The 21364-nt window shown below is 36.3% G+C and overlaps 1 protein-coding gene across 1 annotated transcript in view; it reads left to right on the top strand.

The window, feature by feature from the left end:
* klf7.S (Kruppel-like factor 7 (ubiquitous) S homeolog) overlaps nucleotides 1-13246 on the top strand; it is an 86119-nt gene extending 72873 nt beyond the window's left edge. Inside the window, 2 exon segments of the mRNA NM_001087437.1 lie at nucleotides 351-474; nucleotides 11369-13246. Of these exon segments, the coding sequence (NP_001080906.1) occupies nucleotides 351-474; nucleotides 11369-11420 (176 nt within the window). The 3' untranslated portion in view covers nucleotides 11421-13246.
* Nucleotides 13247-21364: the final 8118 nt, after the last annotated feature.

The following is a 21364-nucleotide window of genomic DNA, read 5'->3' as shown; positions in this document are numbered from 1 at the left end:
GTCCCATGTGGCCCCCCTTCAAGTCACTGACTAACTCAGAGTTAGAGAGCTGAAAAGAAGGAAGCAGTGTTCCAGCCTTTATACATTACATTTTTGGCTAACTAACTATATTAGAAACATGTTTTATTTTGCACAGCCTACCTATTTATCCAGCTTTTATTTTTACACTGAACTGTTCCTTTAATACAAAAATGCAGCTTTAAAATATTTAAGGCATGATACGTGTTATTGAAAGAATTTCTTTCCAAACGGCAATTTTTATACAAGAGTTGATTTTGTTATGTTTGGTAATGTGTTAACATCCTTAGGTGAATTGGAATTTTAGAGCATTCTTTCTTTTGTCAATGTAGGTGAGAAGCCATACAAGTGCTCCTGGGAAGGGTGCGAGTGGCGTTTTGCTCGAAGTGATGAACTGACAAGGCACTACAGGAAGCACACAGGGGCAAAGCCATTCAAATGCAACCACTGCGACAGGTGAGAACAGCAGTTTTACCTCATGTTGAATTGCTTGCGTCTGAATCTGGTCCAATTAATGTTTTCTACTGTACATTTTCTTTATGTTTAGTATCTGTTCTTATTTTTGGAGGTTAGTGAATCTGCCCCCATTGGTTTCCAGGTTATATTGAATTAACATGCTGACACTCAAGGGGGCAAATTCACTAACCAATGAATTTTCGCCATCGTCCGCTTCACACCCATCGCAACACTTCGTAAGGCACAAATGCACTCAGACTACAACAATTGTCTAATATGTGGAGTTTTGTCCTGGGCGCCGAATGCTTGCAACTGTTCGCTAGCGTTTCTTTGGCAGCCTGAACAAAGCGAAGATTAGCTACCATTCATTTTTGCCTAGCGAAAATTGGCTAGTGATCTTGCGCTCAGGTCAATTTGCATAGGGCAGGAAATTTAATTAAAGGTTAAATATTGGTGCAAATACAAATTACACTTTTTAAAACACATGTCCAGGGAACCTTAATAAACACAATAGAGTTAATATAATGCCCTACACATGTGCCCACTGTAAAATTAATGTTCCATATGTTTGAAAATGTATGGGGAAAACCGGTTACCCAAAAAAAGTTTAAGTTAGGAGTTTTGCAGGCAATCACGCTGAAAAAAGGAAAAGTCGACAGCTTTTTCTGGACTTTGATGCATTTTCGGCTCACAGGATATGATGTAAGTGACAGAAGATTGAGGAAGATCTAGCTACTTTATTGCACTTCGTCTGGTCTGAGGTGGCGAAGGCAACTCTGGCGAAAGAGGTAATATTCAGTAAAATCCAGATTTTAGTGAATTTGTGGAGTAACGATTGTTCGCCAGATCGAAAAGTCGCCTGGCGCCTGGCTAGAGCCATATTCCAGTCATCCCATTTGCATAGAAAAAAATGCAATAGATGTGCTGACGTGCCAGTACAGTAAACACACACAGGCAGCAGTATAGACCAAGTGACAGATCATTTCACTAATCATGTGCCCAAATATTACTGCTACGGCTACGCGATTTCTTGTTTAAATGAGGCGCAGAGAATAAGTCCAAACAGACTCCACTTCTCCACTTCCTAAATGCCATGTACGTGTCCATCTCCAGGAGTGAATGATCCTGATCACAAGCTAGCTACCTCGGAACTGATGTCAGGTTGCATGGTCGGCCCTCACACATTTTCACCTCACTAAATCTGGCCCTATTTGCAAAAAGTTTGGACACCCCTACCTTAAAGGGAACATGTCACCCATAAAAATTATTCAAAATCCTATTTTATCACCTTAGTCAGGCAAAATTAACTTTAATTACACTATATAAATTATTTTAATCTTGTTTCCTTCAGTCTGGGAATTCATAATTAGAGCAAGCAGGCAGAAGCCATTTTGTAGACACTGTTATTAAGACAAGCCTTGCATCATCTCAGAATCTTGTTTGTGCACCAGAATGGGGGTCTGATGTCCATCCCCATGCCCAGGCTACACAATTAAAGGTGAAGAGAACGGGGGAATGTGGGGAGAGCAGTGACATCTAGGAAGTGCTGAATGGAAAGTGAAAGTAGTTGTCTAAGGCATAGAGGAGGGGCAGACAGCTGAGATATTAAAATGAGCTTACAACAGCTATGAATGCTTGAATAAGTAATAGAAATTGGATGTCATGTTTAGTTTGAAAAGAACTGTCTCCCTCCTGTTAGTGGCATCACTGCTGAATCTTTTTTCCTCATTATGTAGTGTCTTAAAAAGCAGAAATCTCCCAGAAGCATCAACTACTGTATTTCTGCTATGGGGAGAAGTGTCAAAAGGGTGAAAGAAAGTGAGTGCTTGTGTAATTACAAGTGACAGGCCTGACATTATCATCTTATGAGAGCTGAGATGCCTAGGCCCTAGCAGGCTAAGCAAAGCCTTTGGTCAAGCTGCTGTCAACATTATTGAATAAAGATGTGCTTTTAATCACATTAGAAAAGGATTGAGAAAAAGATGAGTTATCAAGCCAAAGAACTCAGGAGTAGCATTAAAAGAAAAGGCCAGGAAAATGTCTATAATACAATCAGTGTGTTATATTTAGCTACTGGTAGAATAACAGGTCAGGAAACAGGAAGACAGTCTGTGACTTTGATTGCAAGGAAATGTGGGCTCTTGTACATCCTGCTTTTCAAAGCCCTTTCTATCCTTAACAGTCTTATTGGTTAAATACACTGATTGATATAACAAGCTCCTGTATATTTGCTTTTTTTCCCCCTTTGACCAAAATTTTCAGTATTTTCCTCTTTGCAAACAGAATATCCTATACAGGTATAGGACCTGTTATCCAGAATGTTTGGGACCTGGGGTTTTCCAGATAACGGATCTTTCCGTAATTTGGATCTTCATACATTAAGACTACTAGAAAATAATTTAAATAAACCTAATAGGCCGGTTTTGACTCCATTAAGAATTAATTATATTTTAGTTTGCATAAAGTACAAGGTACTGTTTTATTATTACTGAGAAAAAGGAAATCATTTTTAAAAATCTGGATTATTTGAATAAAATGGAGTCTAATGAGTCGACCTTTCCGTAATCTGAGTTTTCTGGATAATGGGTTTCCGGATAACGGATCCCATACCTGTATATCCTGAATATCCTTATCTCTGATGCTGCTGTGTGTCATATTCGTTCCAAATGAACTGGATAATTAAAACCAGTTTCATGAGATGTGATATAAGTCAGCCAGCTCCACCTGAATACAGTGCAAACAAGCCATCCCTTTTTTTTGGCCACAATGCAGCGTTTTCACGACTATGCTGGTGTAATTTCATTTAAGAGTTGCATCCTCTTCAGCTTCCGTACAGTGTCTCATGGATGAAAAATTGCATCTGTTTTGATAAATTATGTGCAATGAATTTGTGGCACATGGAGATACCCTGGAATTACCCCCAGATCTAGGCAGTTCCAGATTTCCCTTGCATCAATGCAGCAGACTGAAGGGGTGCATTAGCACTCTGTAATTTGCAAAAGAGCATGTATGGACACTAAAGAGGTTATTTTTTATATGTCCGAATGCCAAGAACTCACTACTTTTAATATAAGATCCAAATTTTTAGTGGGAAATAAACTTCATATTTTTTTTGATTTATTATACCCCAAAGCTGCATAAAGTCTGAATCCGAAAATACTCCATCTCCAAGCTGTCGGGGTCCTGTAGAAGTAAATGGCAATGGTCCCATTTCAAATTTGAAAAATTCTGTGGTTTGAGCAATTTCATGAAAAATTTAAGCGTTTCAGGCATGAAACAAGAAAAATTTGAAAAAACCCAAACTGTCCGAGTTTTATTCAGAACCAATTTTATTGAGTTTTTTCAATGTTAAATAAGGGCAAATCGTGGATTCTAGTTTGGTCAGACTTTTTTGGTTGAAAAAATCAGAAAAAATCTTTATTGATTTATTGAAAGATTTTGATAAATAACCCCCTAGTAGTATGCACTTGTACAGTTAATTTCCGAGAAATTACTCCACATTTAAACTTTTCCAAAGTCGATATTTAGGGTATATGACCTCTACTTGATTTAGAAACACCCAGAAATGTTAGCAATGGTAAGGCTATGATGTACTGAAGCTGTTACCGTTTCTATTATACTATTACTCTTATATTCTCACTTTTCTATACTGATAATTGTAATTTGTCTCTTACAATGTAACAAATTCAAACTCAATCACAGTTGTGACTGTGCAGTTCAGTCGAATCAACTGTACATAAAGTTCAGATGTGGAGATTATTGTTATGTTGTTATTACTGTTATTGCTGGGCATCAGATCAGATTGCACAATGTGAACAAACCTCCTGATTCCCAGTGACATTAATGGTGAGAGTGTCATGCAACCAGTCACAAACAATGTCTGCTGAGGAGCTTGTCATTAGTTTATTTCGGCCAGAGATTGCTCAGATGCATCTTTTCTGGAAGAAAACCAGTGGTGACAGGCGTTTCCATTACTAAGAATAACAGGCTGCTGTGTCGGGTTTTACTTTTCTGAAAAACAGTGGCAGAGAATTCCATGTGCTTTGAGCCTTATTGGGCTTCTTTGTAAATTCTTTGACAGGCTTTAGAAATTTTACTAGGATTCCTGTCAGGTTTGTCTTTTGTTTGTCAAGATACTGTAATAAACCATGCTATGGTAAAATCCAATAAATAGCACAGATTTGTGGCGTTATTGTTCCCTGTTTTGTGTCTTTGTACCTAGAAGACACTTCTTCTGTGTGAGCCTGTTATCTGACAGAGTTCAGAAAGCAATAACATTTATATCATTGGTTTTTTTGACATGGTGTAATAATATTATGTTTATTTAACAAATCCTGGTAAAACATACTATTGATTTTATACTAAATGTTCTAAGGTTCTTCAGTAAAGCCTGACATAAGTTCAATAGGCAACTTATAAATCTTTTTGGCTCCCTCTTTCTGTATTGTACTCATCACCCTCCTTTTTGTTGTCTCTGACCCTATCTCTCTACCATTAGCTTTTCAGGTTTATTTTTCTGTTACCCTCTGGGGAAACGGTAACTGGAATCAAGGTGCATCTAGTTAGCTTTATCTGACCTTGTGGTCATGCTTACGATTTCAGGGGCTCAAAAGTAATTGGACCATTGACTCAAAGGCTATTTCATGAGCAGGTGTGGGCAATTTATTTTCTTCTGTCATTACCAATGAAGCAGATAAAAGCCCTGGAGTTGATTTGAGGGGGGATGCTTGTATGTGGAAGATTTCGCCGTGAACAAATAACATATGGTCGAAGGAGCTCTCCATGCAGGTGAAACAAGCCATCCTTAAGCTGTAAAAACAGAAAAAACACATCTGAGAAATTGCTACAATATTAGTAGTGGCAAAATGTACAGTTTGGTCCTGAGAAAGAAAGAAAGCACTGGTGAACTCAGCAACGCAAAAAGACCTGGATGTCCACGGAAGACAACAGTGGTGAAGAGAAACCCCTTCACAACAGCCAAACAAGTGAACAATATTCTCCAGGAGGTAGGCGTATCGAAATCCAAGTCTACCATAAAGAGAAGACTGCTTGAAAGTAAATACAGAGGCCACTCATGAGCATAAAGAATAGAAAGGCTAGATTGGACTTTGCTAAAAGACATCTAAAAAAGCCAGCGCAGTTCTGTAAAAACATTCATTGGATAGCTGAAACCAAGATCAACCTCTACCAGAATGATGGCAAGAAAAAAGTAAGGAGAAATTGAGGAACAGCTCATGATCCAAAGCATACCACATCATCTGTCAAACATGGCGGAGGTAGTGTGATGGCTTGGGCGTGCATGGCTGCCAGTGGCACCGGGACACTAGTGTTTATCCATGATGTGACACAGGACAGAAGCAGCCGAATTAATTCTGAGGTGTTCAGAGACATACTGTTTGGTCAAATCCAGCTAAATGCAGTCAAACTGATTGGGAGGCATTTCATAATACAGATGGACAATGACCCAAAACATACAGCAAAATCAACCCAGGAGTTTTTTTTAAAGCAAAGAAGTGGAATATTCTTGAATGGACACTCAGTAACCTGCTCTGAACCCAATTGAGCATGCATTTCACTTGTTGAAGACTAAAGTTCGGACAGAAAGGTCCACAAACAAACAGCAAATGAAAGCCACTGCAGTAAAGGCCTGGCAATGCTTTAAAAAGGAGGAAACACAGAATTTGGTGATGTCCATGAGTTTAAGACTTCAGGCTGTCATTGCCAGCAAAGGGTTTTCAACGAAGTATTAGAAATTAACATTTTCCCTCTAATTCTAGCAACAACGACCTAAAAAGAATGGGTGTAGTGGCTGCCTCCCAGGATTCACTGCAACGTATACAGTAGAAGATTTGTTAAAACCCCTCTAGCAAGGGCGAGTGACGGGCTTAGTTGATTTAAATGTTTTATTTTATGTTGTTGTAATTTGTTTAGATTGGAAAAAGAAATAGGCCTCCCACAATTACTTTGTCAGAAGTAGTGCTGAATTTTAGTGTGTCTAATTACTTTTGAGCCCCCCAAATGAAGTGATTGTGTTAAAAAAAGGCTTTAGTTCCTCACATTTTTATGAAATCTTTTTGTTCTGAATTAAAGCTGGAAGTCTGCAGTTCAACTGCTTCTGAGTTGTTTTATTTAAAATTCATTGTGGTAATGTACAGAACCAAAATTAGAAAAAAAGTCGTCTCGGTCCAAAGATTTATGGGCCTAACTGTATAAAGCACATCTAGAATCTCAACAACCCTTAACCAGAAAGTTCTACAGGAAGACCATCGTCCATAATTATTTTAAACTGATACACATTAGGAATTCATTTGGAGTGGCTGAACTTGATGGCCAGTTGTCCTTTTTCAATCAAAACTACTTGGAGAAGCTGGGTAATACATGAACTTTCTTAGCACATTCCTCTTCTGCCTGTAATATTTTTCTGCTTTATATTTGAAATGCAATAAGTCATATCAAAAACATCATGTCTCCTCCTACCTTTCACAATTTATCAGCCATATACAGTAATACTGCTTTGGTAGGAAAGAATGAAAAAGAAACCCATATTCAGCATGCAAAGCCGCAGGCAGGATTTCCACTAAACATATGTATATGTGCAGTACTTGCTTCAAAGCTGTCATCGCTAATCTACTCCTTGATTGATGCCCTTGTGAAAGAAATATGTATTTTAGGGTGGAGGGAGGTTTATGTTATGTTAGGGGTTCATATTCTGGATTGACAGCAACTATTCTTCATATAATGGGGGGAGATGTGCAATTACTAACCTGTAAGGAAGAATAAAGGAAATGTTTTACGGCCTTTTAGTAGAGCAATGTTATATCCTTGAGCAATGATGATTCTTTTTTTTTTTTTTAAACCATTTTCTGCCTTTTTACTTCTTAATTGATACATTAGCTTTCTGTAACAGAACCCTAAATGTTTACAGGGAGGGATGAAGTTACTGGAAATTCTAATATATGATGGCTTATCACTTCTCGAGTAATGCAGAAAACATTTAATGTTACATTTAGAAGGAATGGAAAGTAGCCAGATATCTCAGGTTTCAGATTATTGCAGTGTTATCACAAATGTCTATCCAAAGCAGCCTTTGTCTAAGCTTTCCACTGGATTTTATTTTTTCATCGAGTTGAATGCTCACAGTACATAAGCATTAGGGGATTGTTTGTCTGTATAGATGCACAAACAGGAAGGACAGACATTATTATAAATATATAATAGTTAAGTGCCATGTGGTAGGCATCATGGAATGAAGGCAGTCCTTGCCAGTAGGCAGATAACATACAGGCCTACATAAACTTGTTCCTTTGCATACAATGTTATAGCATTACTTATCACCTGATAATTTAACAGCATCTTATCGTTATTCAAGTATCTGGGCTTACGCAGATATTGATTGAGGCCAAATAGAAATAGAATAAGACTAATTCAGATCCTGGATGTGGGCCTCAGGTGACAACTGGTCTGTTCTTCTAAAAACCTGCTCACTGATCACTGCAGATCTGCTGGTGGATGGCCTGCCTTTATCATATATATTCACCACACTAAACAGGCTTAAAGTCTCTCAGTCTTTGGAATCATTCGAAAATGGGGCCGTCAGCTAGGGTAGGCAATTTCATAGGCAAGAGCATTTTCCCCAGATGGACACCTCATGATACTCCAACTTGTGAGATCCAGGAAAAAGGAGTTTGTCCACTGAATTTAGCCTGAACTAGGGATACTAGCCAACCAAATCAACATTTCAAAAAAGGAAAGTGTGAGTATGCCCAAAAATAATGAATCAATCAATTAAAAAATTGAAAAATTTATTAGGACATCAGAGCAAGACCTAACGCGTTTCGTGCCTGCTGGGGCACTTACTCATAGGTATACTAGACAACCACCAGAAAGTATAAAAACTGATTTATCAAATTTATAGCATTCAGGGGTTATACATTTATCCCAATATGTTCCAGAGCTTGACTCCCCTCCCAACTTACCTGGCTGTGGTCTGTGTGAGCCAGACAGGGGCACTCTAACACTGAAGGGCCTGCTGTTGCACTGAAACTGCTAGGAAGTTAAGTTCATAAAATAGAAGTAATGCCTAAAATGAATATAGCTATAATTTATATACTGAACTAACTGTACCAACCCAGAGGTTTAGCAACCCTTTAACAGTAATGACCCATGCCTTCAAAGCTGTCCGGAGCAGCTCTCCGTATTCTGTCAGGCCATCTTATGAGTGTCAGTGACACTACACATGCTCAATGTGCACTGGGCTGCTGTTGAGAAGCTAAGTTTAGGAGGTGTTGGGAATCAAAATGATTATACAAAAATAATATTTAATAAATTAACTATTTTCCTTGGTACAGCGTACCATAATCTGATACTGTATTGATTGTGATTCAGTCTTGTATAGCATACAGACTTTATGCTGAGATTTAGTTCCTTAGTTCAGGCAACTGACAGCATCTCATGTTCTTTACCTTTTTTGATGAATATTGCTGAATATGCAATATAGACAAAATCACAATAGTAAGGGTGTTTTCGGAGGCTCTGATAGGCCTTTTACAGAAACACAAAGCATACCACAGTGTTTCCAGTAGTGATGGGTGAATCTGACCCCTTTTACTTTGCTGAAAATTTTCTGAAGTACATTGAAGTCTATGGGCGACCAAATATTGGCAAAAAATTTCACTCATCACTAATTTCCAGCCTAATTTTGGTGTGAACTTTAGTTGGGTGAGTTTCTTCCTCACCCCTTCCCTTTTTCTTGTCATTTTCATATTTATATAATCTATGCAGAAGCAACTGGAGTAAAATTTACAAGCTTTAGTAAGCTCATATATCATAACCTTATGCAATAACATTTCTTCTTCTATGCAATTGTAGCTATATTGTTGCCTCCACAGATGTATGCTTGACAACTGTGCACAGCCCGCAGTAGCATCACCATCCCTTGTGACTTTAACTGAAGCAATGTCTTTTATTATCTATGGAAATGTTTCAGAAGTAGTAGGAAGCAATATGGCAGCCATCATATATATATATATATATATATATATATATATATATATGCAATTTAGAACTTCCCTATGCACAAAATCATTTATGCTTCCATTCTTTACTGTATGTTTTGTTGTTGTTGTACTTACCTCTGTGCCAGTAGAGAACCTTAAACATATTAATGACCTGATCAATTCTCATACAAATGGCTTGGTTATTTAAGAATAAGCCTTCAGATACTAATAGATACCTTTATTGTAGAACAGTCTCATTATAAGTCTCTTCTTAAACATTCTCAGCCCTGCCTAATTGACAATCTAGTCAGCACCCTGTTAATTGACATCCTAATGAAATAATGTGCATTATATTGGAGGGGAGAATATAACTTAGAGTTTTGTAGCCGTGCCTGAGATATTCAGGCTTTCAGGGAGAACATTAAGGGAGGTGGAAGTACTCAGTCTGAGACTAATGTATCTTCAACAGATGGCTCAAAAATCAGAGGCAAGCAGAAGGTGCAGAGGTGGGGGAGAGGTAAATAATCATAAAATTCATAGTGTTTGTAGGAAGTCTTATAGGAGATGAAATGTTGGATCTGGAGAGTAATCTAATTTTCTTTAATATTAGCAGATTAAAGTGATACGTTGGAAAAGGGCCCTAAATGCACCTTAATATGAATACAATTAGGGGGTTATTTATCAAGGTCTGAATTTATCTCAATATCGCCTGCTACAATCTCCGATCTAACCCGCTCAGGTTTTTAACGCTTATTTATTATTACATTTTCCCTAAAATTACCTTTGCGGGAAAAGCTCAGATTTTCACGACTTTTTTTGTGAATTTTCACCCGAAAGCTCCGAAAACAAAGTGAAATTGTCCAAAACCCACGACACAACCAAAAATCAATGGGACTGTTCCCATTGACTTTTATGCAAACTCGACAGGTTTAAGATGCCGTGTTTTTATATTCTGGCTTTTTAGCCCTCGGGGTTTAATAAAAAACTCGTGAATTTTTTTTAAGCCTATTATAACACAAAAAATAATTTCAGATTTCGGGGAAATTTCGGGTATTCAGAGCGTAGCAAATAACCCCCTAAGTGTTTTACTGTGACTCCTGGTTAAATAACAGCTATAGTGCTGCTCCAAGAATACAAGTAAGGGTTGAACTACAGTATCACTGGCCATGATTTGTCCTGAGGTCCAGTGCACCAATTAATTACTACAATGCAGTTCCCTTTAAGGAAATTTAATACAATAGTGCCCTAAATAGTAGAGCAAGGTTCCAAAGCTAGTGTGGCACCTATAAGCACAACTATTAGTGGCCACATACTATAGAGGTGGGCATTCCAAGCACACCTCTCCATGTCATTAAGCGCACACAAGGAAATACTTTATAAGGATGCTAGGCACAAATGAGCCCAGTACTTGCCCTTTACCAAAGACAGGTATTTAATACAGGGTTCCACTGTGCCTATTTTAATCCAGTACAAGGCACACATCACAGATTGCAACTTCCATGGGTACCACTTCAAATGTATATGCATTGGAGCTCCTGAATTTAACTCTTAGACCTAAATGAGACTGCAAATATATTCTTGTAGGAATTTGCTCTTTCTATACAAAATACAAAAAAGAGCCTTGAATGTGGCAAATTTCCAACATCCTATTTTTCCAGCACCCATAATTAAACACTAGTTTTAATACATTTTGGCATCACAATATGTATGTGTAAATGGGAGGCACAAAATGTTGGGTTGTGTGTCCCCCATAGCTATTCACATTGGTGTTGTATATTAGGCCCATGTAGTTGACAGATAAAAATTGCTTTCCTCTACATAATATGCCTGGTTATTAAAATATTTATGATGATGATAAACACATGTACTAAATGCTTTTTTCTTTGCTTTACCTGTAGGTGTTTTTCAAGGTCTGATCACCTTGCCCTCCATATGAAGAGACATATTTAAGGACATTCAAAAATAGAGATGGCATCCCAGCCTTGAACAGACCATCTGTTGCAGTGGGCAATTGTGGTTATGCAGGAGAACATTGTCACATGTAAAACTCTGTACACAAAATCCATATCAAAAGTTCATGCACCGTCACACATTCATGCATACAACACCTGTTTGTTCTGCCTTACCCCCAGCCTAAGTGAGAAAGACATGGAAGACATGGATGGAGATTTGAATGATTGAAGATCTACAAAATCCTAAGCAATTGCATTTTGGGTGATCTTGTATGTCTCACCATGGCAACTAAGAGAACAAGACATCTCTGCAAGTGGACAGTAGATTTGAGAGGCTCTGAAGAACTCAATTTATTGCATCTCAGAAGCTGCTAAAATCCACTTTCGAATTGTAGAACTAAATTTTTTGTTTTAAATCTTTGAGGCTAAAAAAAGATGGATTTGCGAACTAGGAAACCAAATCTCAGTCCATGAGCTTTCTGCTTCATGTATGTGAATCTGAAGACTGCAAATCAAAAACAAAAAACTGTCCTATTTCTATTAGGATCTAACTACATGTGGTTTTACCTGATTATGGAGCTTTTAAAACCCTTTTTAACTCAATGCCATAGGCCTTACTGGCAGTAAACAGGTGAAGTTCCAAGCATGACCAAGGTTCTGCAATTGTTTGGTCTATGTTTCATACAGAACTCTTCAATGGTAAAACATTTATATCCCCTCATTCCCTTAATTTATTTGTTTTTTACTTATTTTGGTGTGGCACACCTTATGCACTAGTGACTTTTCAAGCCGCTAACACTGACTGAGTGGGATCAAAATGATTTAGCTAGAGTGTCCTACCAGTGACTACCAGTGTGCACACTTCCAAAGGTTACAGACCTTACAGTTTTTGTTTTGTCTTTTTTTAACTTGTTTTTAATTTAAACAGGCTCAATGAGTAACATTGTTCAGTTACAGTACATTCTCTCGTTGAACATTTATCTTATTCAACTTCTTGCTCTCTGTCTGGACACTTTTAGCTTGGATTGGACCAGCAATTTAGACTTGACTTCTAATGTCAGTGGGCTGTAAGCCATCACCAACTGAACTTTCCAAAATCGTGCTTGATTAGTGATTTTTAATCCTAACAATATAACTAGTTAGAAACTTGATGTTATTTCGAGAGCAGCTGCATTTTTGTACTAAATATTTTGTTTGTGTCTAACAACAAAAAAGCCAAATATATAAATCCTTACAACACTGGATATTGGAGGACACCTTAAAGTACAGTAAGTTGATTTTGTGGGATTGACTCATTAATAAACGAAAGAGGAGACACTACCTTGAATACCAAGGTTATTATTTAGGATGCTCTTAAATTAGTTAAGAGCTCAGATATCTGTAAACTAAGTGGATATAATTTCCATTGGTGATTTTTTTACAGGGTTACAGTAATATGTTAGAGCTGTAAATTCATTGTAATCTCATGTTAGTAATATCTTCGGGTCACAAAACAGCTTTATATACCCAACAAAATCAATCATTTTCTCATATATTTAAAACGGCCCTGAATCCATCATGATCAGGAAATTTGTGTACATACTACTATGCTGTCACTAGTCTTGCTTCTAGAGACTGCAAATTGTAACAAGTGGTCAATTCAAGTAGTTGTGGAGGGGGATAGGTTATCTATTTTGGATATTCTGGGGCCATCCCTAAACAACTAGTAAAATTGCACATATGGTCCCATGGTGTCCCTGACAAAAGCAGCTCTTTTATCCCAGCCAACTGGCATATTTTTAACTTGTTTTGACTCCTTGACTGTTAAACGGAAAACAAAAAAAACTATAAAAAGAAAAAGTAATATAAAAAAAATTTAAAAACTATAATTAAAAAAATAAATATTTCAAAAATAAAAATGATAGACTGATAACGTAAAGAGCATCATTGGCACTTGGGGTTTAAGCCATTAACTGCCAAAGGGCCTAGATAACACCCTCGGGCTGTTAAATGGATTTTTACCTCCCCTTAAAATTGAGGTAGAGAACCTGCCGATAGATAGGTAATTTTTTTTTGTCACTGAATTCTTTCTTTATATTCCCATTGTTTCATTGTTGGTGGTAAGGCGTTGAAAAATGTACATGATCAGAGACCAAAATCTAAGACCATTTTAGGTGTTCCGAAGATCCTTATGAACAAAAACGGATAAAAGAAAATGTTTGATTCCAAAGATTTAAAAAAACAAAATGTACTTAAATATACCTGAAGCACTGCTTGTTGACAATCCTTGTAGCCTTTTGCTTCTGCATATAAAAAATATTATATATATATTTTAATGTTATGGCCATTGTGATGGGTTTTTAATTGGGTGATAAAAGCCAAGGTCATTGATATGCATTAAGAAATTGTAGGGGTTATGTGGTAGAATAGGCACAGTTTGCCCTTCTTCATCTACCAATAGCAACCAATCAGCAGTTAACTTTTGCTCATATTGTGCTGTCAGTATAAGCAAATATTTGAGTGGTTGCCATGGTTACTGGCACAGTACACGCTTTTGCCTGTATTATTATATAACCCCATGCATCTTGATGCAAATGTTTAATTTAACCACACAAGCTTTTACAGTAGACATTTCTAAATCATACAATACATTTTCAGAAGGAGAATTAATTAAGCTTTCATTTTATACCACAAAAATTTGTCCTTTTGTGTTCAATCAATTTAAAATGGCTGGTTTGCATCACTTATGTCATGTGTAACCTGCTTTTTCATAGCACTGAATTACTGACACATTCACGTATCACACTGAATGCTATAGTTACCTGCTCAATAGGATGTTTAATAACATATATTATATTATATGTATTGTATATTGTTTAAGCTAAGGTTTGCCTAAAACCTTGTCCAGTGCAAAGAGCTACTCACTGGAGATGTATACATTGGCTTTTTCTAGATTTATAGGTAAGCCTGGGCTTTCATGGACTGAACAAAAATGCAGATTGAACCACAATTAATACGCATTAATAAATGGATGGGTGAAAAGATGTAAGTGCATTAGCCAAATCCATCACTTTCTAGGACACTAAATACAAAAAGTAATTGTTCTTCCTTTAAAGTCCACATACAAACCAACTCATGTTAGACATTCTTAACCCCCTTGTTGACCCGCAGTGAGTGAGGCTTTAATAACCTCTTTCAATGTGTCTATTCTACGTTAGGCAGTTCTGAGAGGGTGTCTGGGTCTGGCTCTTGAAATATAGGACTGAGACAGTGAAGGACATTGCAATCAGAAATGTTTTCTTGTGCACGCATGCAAATTCATTTAGCTTGTCACCTCCAGATTCTCACTGGTGCTAGATTTGTTTCAATATTATTATTTTAACAATCTATGGGGTATATTTATCAAAGAGTGAAGTTAGAGATCGCCACAGTCCTCTAGAGTGAAATTCTGCCACTCTCCATTCATTTCTATGGGATTTTGAAAGGCGCATTTATCAAAGGATGAACTTTCACTTTCACCCATTGATAAATACGCTTTTAAAAATCCCATAGAAATAAATGGAGAGTGGCTGAATATCTGCCGTGACAATCTCTACCTTCACTCTATGATAAATATACCCCTATGACGTATGACGTGTTGCAGGGATGTATAACATATGGGTGAAAAATACCCACACAAACACAGGAAAATTCATAAAAAAAATTTACACAGCTAGTGCCCTGATAAGGATCCAAGGCCCCAGTGTTTATTTATAAAGGAAAAATTCATCCTAGGAATGATCCATTGTGATCCAATTAAAATGTTGGGTTTGCAGGAAATGATTTTACACGCATAGTAAAATCATTTAAGTATGTACTTAAAGGTGAGAAGATTTTCAAGCCAGTGGTAGCTCAAAAGATCACTGTAATTTGAACACTGCATTTCAAATGTTTTGAGGGGCAGCCACTGTACTATTGGGCACAGGGTGCTATATATCCTGGCCCTGTATGTGTCAAGTTATTTTCTAATAATGCACAGTTGTTTCATAATCTGTATACTTACATATATACATATAACTAGGAACTGCAGTATGCAAAATATAGTATTATCATTATCCTTTTATTTGTAAATTAAGAATAGCTTTGTAGAGAACACACATTCACATTATTAATCTCATCAAATTTCCCTAACACGCACAAAAATGTACATTAACTATATCTGTACCCTGTGTATTATTGCATAGGAGCTGAATGCATTTGGCAAAATAGCTCTGCACCCCTATTTTTTTTGTATACGAAACGGTATCAAAGGTAGACAAACATTTATGAATAATAAGGGCACTTTTCTGTTCTGCTACAGGTTTATACTTTTAGTCACTGTTTACTACTATGTGTCTGAAAATGACTGGAATGGTAGGTAGGGCCATGGTACTGGTAAGGAATGAAGGGGCAATGCTCTGCTAGTAGGTATTAACGTATGCAGTGCAGGTGACAATCATCTAAAGAAGACCTCTTGGTTTACTGACAAATAGCAGCAATCATAACTCTTGATGTGACACAGGCCTTAAACCTGAGCATTTCAGACATTTTCGATTCAAGCGGCCCCTTATTTGGAGGCCCCCCTTTTGGTGAGCCCTGCTTTAAAGCATTTCCCTGCTATTGTTCCTTTAGTATCTAGAAACAACAATAAACATTTACTCCAAATCTCACTTCCACCCACTGCTTCGGGTACACCTAGGGTCACATTTACTTAGCTCGAGTGAAGGATTAGAATAAAAAATACTTCCAATTTGGAAGTATTTTTTTGGCTACTTCGACCATCGAATTGGCTACTTCAACCTTCGACTTCGAGGAAGGTCCCCATAGGCTTTTAGGCAATTTGGGATAGAAGAAAAATCGTTCAATTCGAAGGATTCAATCGATCGACCGAACGATTATTCCTTCGATCGTTCGACTGAACGAATTGCGCTAAATCCTAACTTCGAGGGTCGAATATCGAGGGTTAATTAACCCTCGATATTCGACCAATAGTAAATGTGCCCCCTAGGGTAGCCAGATCCACAGTGAATTATCCCTTAATTGTCCTGGTGTTAATATTATCTACTATTCACAGAAATATAAATGCATGCAGCAGTCCTGCACTGTTTGCAGTCAGTGTGTAAGTCTAAGATGCATCTATATAGATTCCTAACATCAGACATTATCATTGACAACAATAACCAGTTTAATAACCAGACTTTATTTTGCCAGACAGGTAAACTAATTGACATGATGCACTTAATGCTGCACTATGTTGGAAAGCAGAACCATGTTCAGCATAAAAACAAAAAGACACATGTCCTGGACCCCAGTTGTGTCCAAGGAAGGTAAACCTGTTGCTTTAAAACATATTTATGGCATGTCTGCTCCTGGTGCCTGGCGCTATAATGGCTTTCTGATTAAAACATTGGCTATTATGGTAAGATTTTCAATTAACTGGGATTCAGAATATCTTCTTGCTCTAAATACTGACAAATTGGATACTGTACATTTAGCCTAAGGAGCAGATTTCAGCCACTGGCATACCTGCTCAGCATAGCCCCCTTACACCAATTGTGATATTCTTAGAAAACAATAGATTTAAAAAACTGCGGTAACCTGTACAGAAGCTTGTCAGTTTGTGTTCTTTAAGTTAAGGCTCCTATCATTTTAAATGTAATATTTAGTATTGCTGCTAGTAGAAACCAAGCATAAACAATCCACGAAATGTTCTTGAACCTTTCTTGTAACAATTAACCTTTTTATCACAGTGATCTCTAGTATTAATCTGTGCCAAAGGCAAACCCATGGAATTGAAACAGAAAGTAGTTTCTCTCTTTTGCCCAGTTTTCTTCTTTGCCCTAGCATTATGGCACGTGACCATTCTATCATGGTGACTTTTTCTCATGCAAAGTTGCAGAGAAAAAACCCCAAAGAACTGTCTATAAGAAAAGCCAATCTATAACCTTTTTGCATACAAAAATGTTAGTTGACTCAAAGTGTTGGTTTGTGGGTACCACCATGTGCAGGATAAGCAGTTAAGACAAAATTGCCAGTCAATTGCCTTGTAACCTATATTATTGCTGTTTAGGCTTAGAGAATAACATTGACAATAATGAGATTAGAAAAAAAATTGTCAACAGTTTCTTACACTTGATTAATTGCAATATTAAAATGTGACAAGCACATACAATATTTTAAATTTGTATGCCCTGTTGAAATTAATGAGTTTAGGCAACACACAATTCTCCAACTCAGAATTATTCTTTTAGACCTAGTGTGCTGATATGTCATAGATGAAAGCTGGCCATACATATATTTAGTTGTAATCAGTGGGGCCTATGTACACCTCCTTAAGATTTTCTAACTTGGCAATAGATATCTGGTTGGGCACGTTGCCATTTAACACATTGTCAGATAATCAGGAATTGCTGAGATGTCAGCTTATGTTCTTTGGTAATTTCTTGTATATCTAAAGTAACCCACACTAACAATCAAAACATATACCTTTCAAAGAAACATAAAAATACTATTCTAAAAGTATAGGTCTCCATGTTCTTATTGTGTGTTATATTTGTGTACAGAAAAAGAAGAAAATGTTTTCAAGAAGCCCTAACCTGGCTTTTCACTCCAAATAAAAACCCTTGTACTTATAAATGGCCAATCACTTTTTAGAAGCTGATGAAGATTCACCAAAAAGTAAAAACAAACTGATCTCTTCAAATCAAATAATGTTTTTTTTTCCACAGCTCATGTAATAACTGTTTTTTACACAATAGGTTATGGTGAAGATTGTCAATGTATTAAAGTATCACTCATTGCTTGCAGGGTCTTGGGGCCCTTTACCTCCCAATCATTAATGTAATCCTGAAAATGATCACATTAAGCTCAAGACTAGTGTAGTATTTCATAAATGTTGCACTTTTTTCAATCTTGTATTGAGAACACAGAGGCTGAGTAGGTGAACACCCTCTGCTACCCTCCGTTGAATGAATGAAAGAGAAGAGTGACTGTGGTCTTGTCTAACTCCCCTAATGGTAATTCTTGGTAAGCAGATTTTCAGCGAGTATGGGGTAATTCTGCTGCCTTATTTTCAACCCCGTTAATGGAGTTGTCTAGGTAGAAATTTTTAAAAGTCTGTTATTTTCTTTCTATATATTCCTACAATGCCAGAAGGACCAGCAAACCAGTGTCTTGATTGTCCTCTGGCACTGGGAGGGTTTGAACATTTTCCTTTGTAACTTTTCATTTTCAGGCCTTTTTATGTGTGTGTGTGCGTGTGTGTTTTTTTTTTGTTTTTTTTTAACTTGGATACCATTCAGAATTTTGAACAAAGTAACTGGGTACAAAAAGGTTTTTGTATACATTTATTACAACTGAACTCTAAATATGATTTCAGAGTTAAGATAAATCAATAGCAGTCATAATATCAATATTATAGTTAATAGGAATAATATAATTATTACATATTATTATATTGTAATATATATATTATGTTAATATTATAATTATTCTTATTAATATCAGTGGCATACTCATGCAGCAGAGAACCCTACTAATGACTTGCAATGCACAGTTCTATTTTAAGCCATTTGCTCTCCCACTAACCAATGAAAAAAGAGTCAGTGTGATGGATTTTTTTTTAATGATGGAATCTTTAAAATTAGATCTTGCTTTCTAAGTATTTAAAAACCCCTTTAATAGACAAACATAATGGAGATGTTGCATTAATGAACAGTTCTAGGATACCTCTAGGGTAAATATTTCAGTAAAAATAGCTTTTCCGAACCAATTTACTGATTAACTGTTAATATAGGTGGAATGGGCAAAGTTTGATTTTTGGGAGTGTCCTATTTAATGATTTGATTGTGCCATATATGCTTTCAATGCCCTACAATCTACCTATATACTTCATGACCGTATTAATACTGCCACATAAAGGTTCTAAATTTAGAAAAGCTACTATTTTTAGGGAAACACTTTAAATGTACAAGTTGGTTTCATTAATTTCAGTTTGAGGTTCTGCACCCATTAGTCATTTTGCCATTTAACATTGTCTATTTTCAACAAATGTATGATGCAGTCTTTTAAAAGCAAACACATTTAACTGCATTCATGACTCGTCATTGTCTCAGTTACAGTTAACCACACAACATGGGTAAAATAAGTTAACATTCCACTGAAAAGAGTATTGTCCATTGCAATAGATGGACAATAAATTAGAACAGCTCTAAGAGCATATAGTAAGATGATACTGCCTTCAGTTATATAATTGGGGTTATATTTTAAGGGGCAAATTTACTAAGGGTCGAGCTTCGAAGTGGTAAAACTTCGAAATTTGAGCATCGAATTGTAGAAATAAGAGGCAGTACTTCGATTTTCGAATGGTCGAATATTCAAAGTTTTTTCAATTTGAATGAATTTTGGCCTATTCGATGGTCGAAGTAACCAAAAATTACTTCGAAATTCGAAGTTTTGAATTCGAAAATTCACTTCGAATTCACTACGACCCTTAGTTAATGGGCCCCTAAATGTAGTCATCTATTTAAAAAAAACCTTTGGGAAAATTCTGAATGCTACTCAAACTGGAAAAACTGCTTGAAAAAAAAAATTCATTTTGCACTATTATTTCTTTTTTATTTTTGGCTGGCGTGTCGAACAAGTGCTTATGGAGAGACCCTTAATTATATTCTCTCAGGCCTTTTATGGTATTTCTGCTATATCCAAGAAGTACCCAATTCTAGCTCTCCGTATACCCTTTATGGTTTTTGTTTTTAATTACCTTTTTCATTCAGAGTTTTTTTGTTACTTTTTTGTGTTTTTTATACGTATATGAAAATATTTCTTTGTCTTTTTTGTTTTGCTGTACAAAAGTCTTAAGATTTAAATAAAATATTATTTGTATTATATGATGGTGGTATGTTAATGTAACAAAATTATTAATGAAGAAAAAAATTTATTTTTGTTACTGGTCTGTTTCATAATTCTTTTTTAAATTGGTCTATTGTAAGATATCTATGCAAAAATGTTATGTGACGCATTTTTATTTAAGAATGTAATATGTGTAATAAACCGTAGAATGTGTTTGGCCTGGAAATGATTAAATGCCTCTTTGTGCATCATTTTCATTTCAATTAACACTTACATGAAATACACATAAATACAATGTACCTGCTGTTCAGCCTCTGCCAGCAAAATCAATGTCTCTTAATGTACCCCAATAGAAACAGGAGATGGCTTCAAATTGACAACTCTGTACTCTCAACCGTCTGTCCCACCAGAAATAAACACCTTTCAGAATTTAAATGGTTCACTGTAGTAAAATTGTATTTGCAGCTGAGGTTCTGTCATGATTTGTCTCTATCTCTGCCTTAAACCATAATGTAGATTTATCAATATTTGTGATTGCATTTTTCTACAATTAAAAAAAAGCAAATATATATTTTTGAAAACTCATATAGTCACAATGAGGCAAAAAAAAATTTGCATTAAAAATTGACAAGTACATGCTGCCGAGTCAATGGGAATTGTATCTGATTATGTCAAGCAATTTATTTTCCCCCAGATTATTGACATATTTAATATAAATGGAACAATGGGATTTTTGTTTGCATGCAACTATTTTTCTGCGACAAAACAAAACCACTATTCTGTCTGTTTTTTTTCTTATATGATAATGATCAAGAAAAAAACCTATAGTGGGTTTCTTCTGAAACGCATATTAGAGTGTGTGTGCATACATATACAGTTTATATTCTCTATTGATATATTCATTTTTAACATTAAAATAGTTAGAACTGACTTGATTTTGCCAACAGGGCAACAAATATTTGCATTCAACTATTTAGGGCCGATAGGATTGCCATTTACATTGGAACCAATACCACGCCAACACTATCCTGCTTGTATCATGCATCTTAAAGGAAGGTGGAAAAAGTTTAGGTTATGGCACTTCATTGCTATGCA

The sequence above is a fragment of the Xenopus laevis genome, chromosome 9_10S, assembly GCF_017654675.1.
Source record: "Xenopus laevis strain J_2021 chromosome 9_10S, Xenopus_laevis_v10.1, whole genome shotgun sequence".
In the NCBI taxonomy this organism is placed as follows: domain Eukaryota; kingdom Metazoa; phylum Chordata; class Amphibia; order Anura; family Pipidae; genus Xenopus; species Xenopus laevis.
This window is presented reverse-complemented; position numbering and strand designations above follow the sequence as displayed.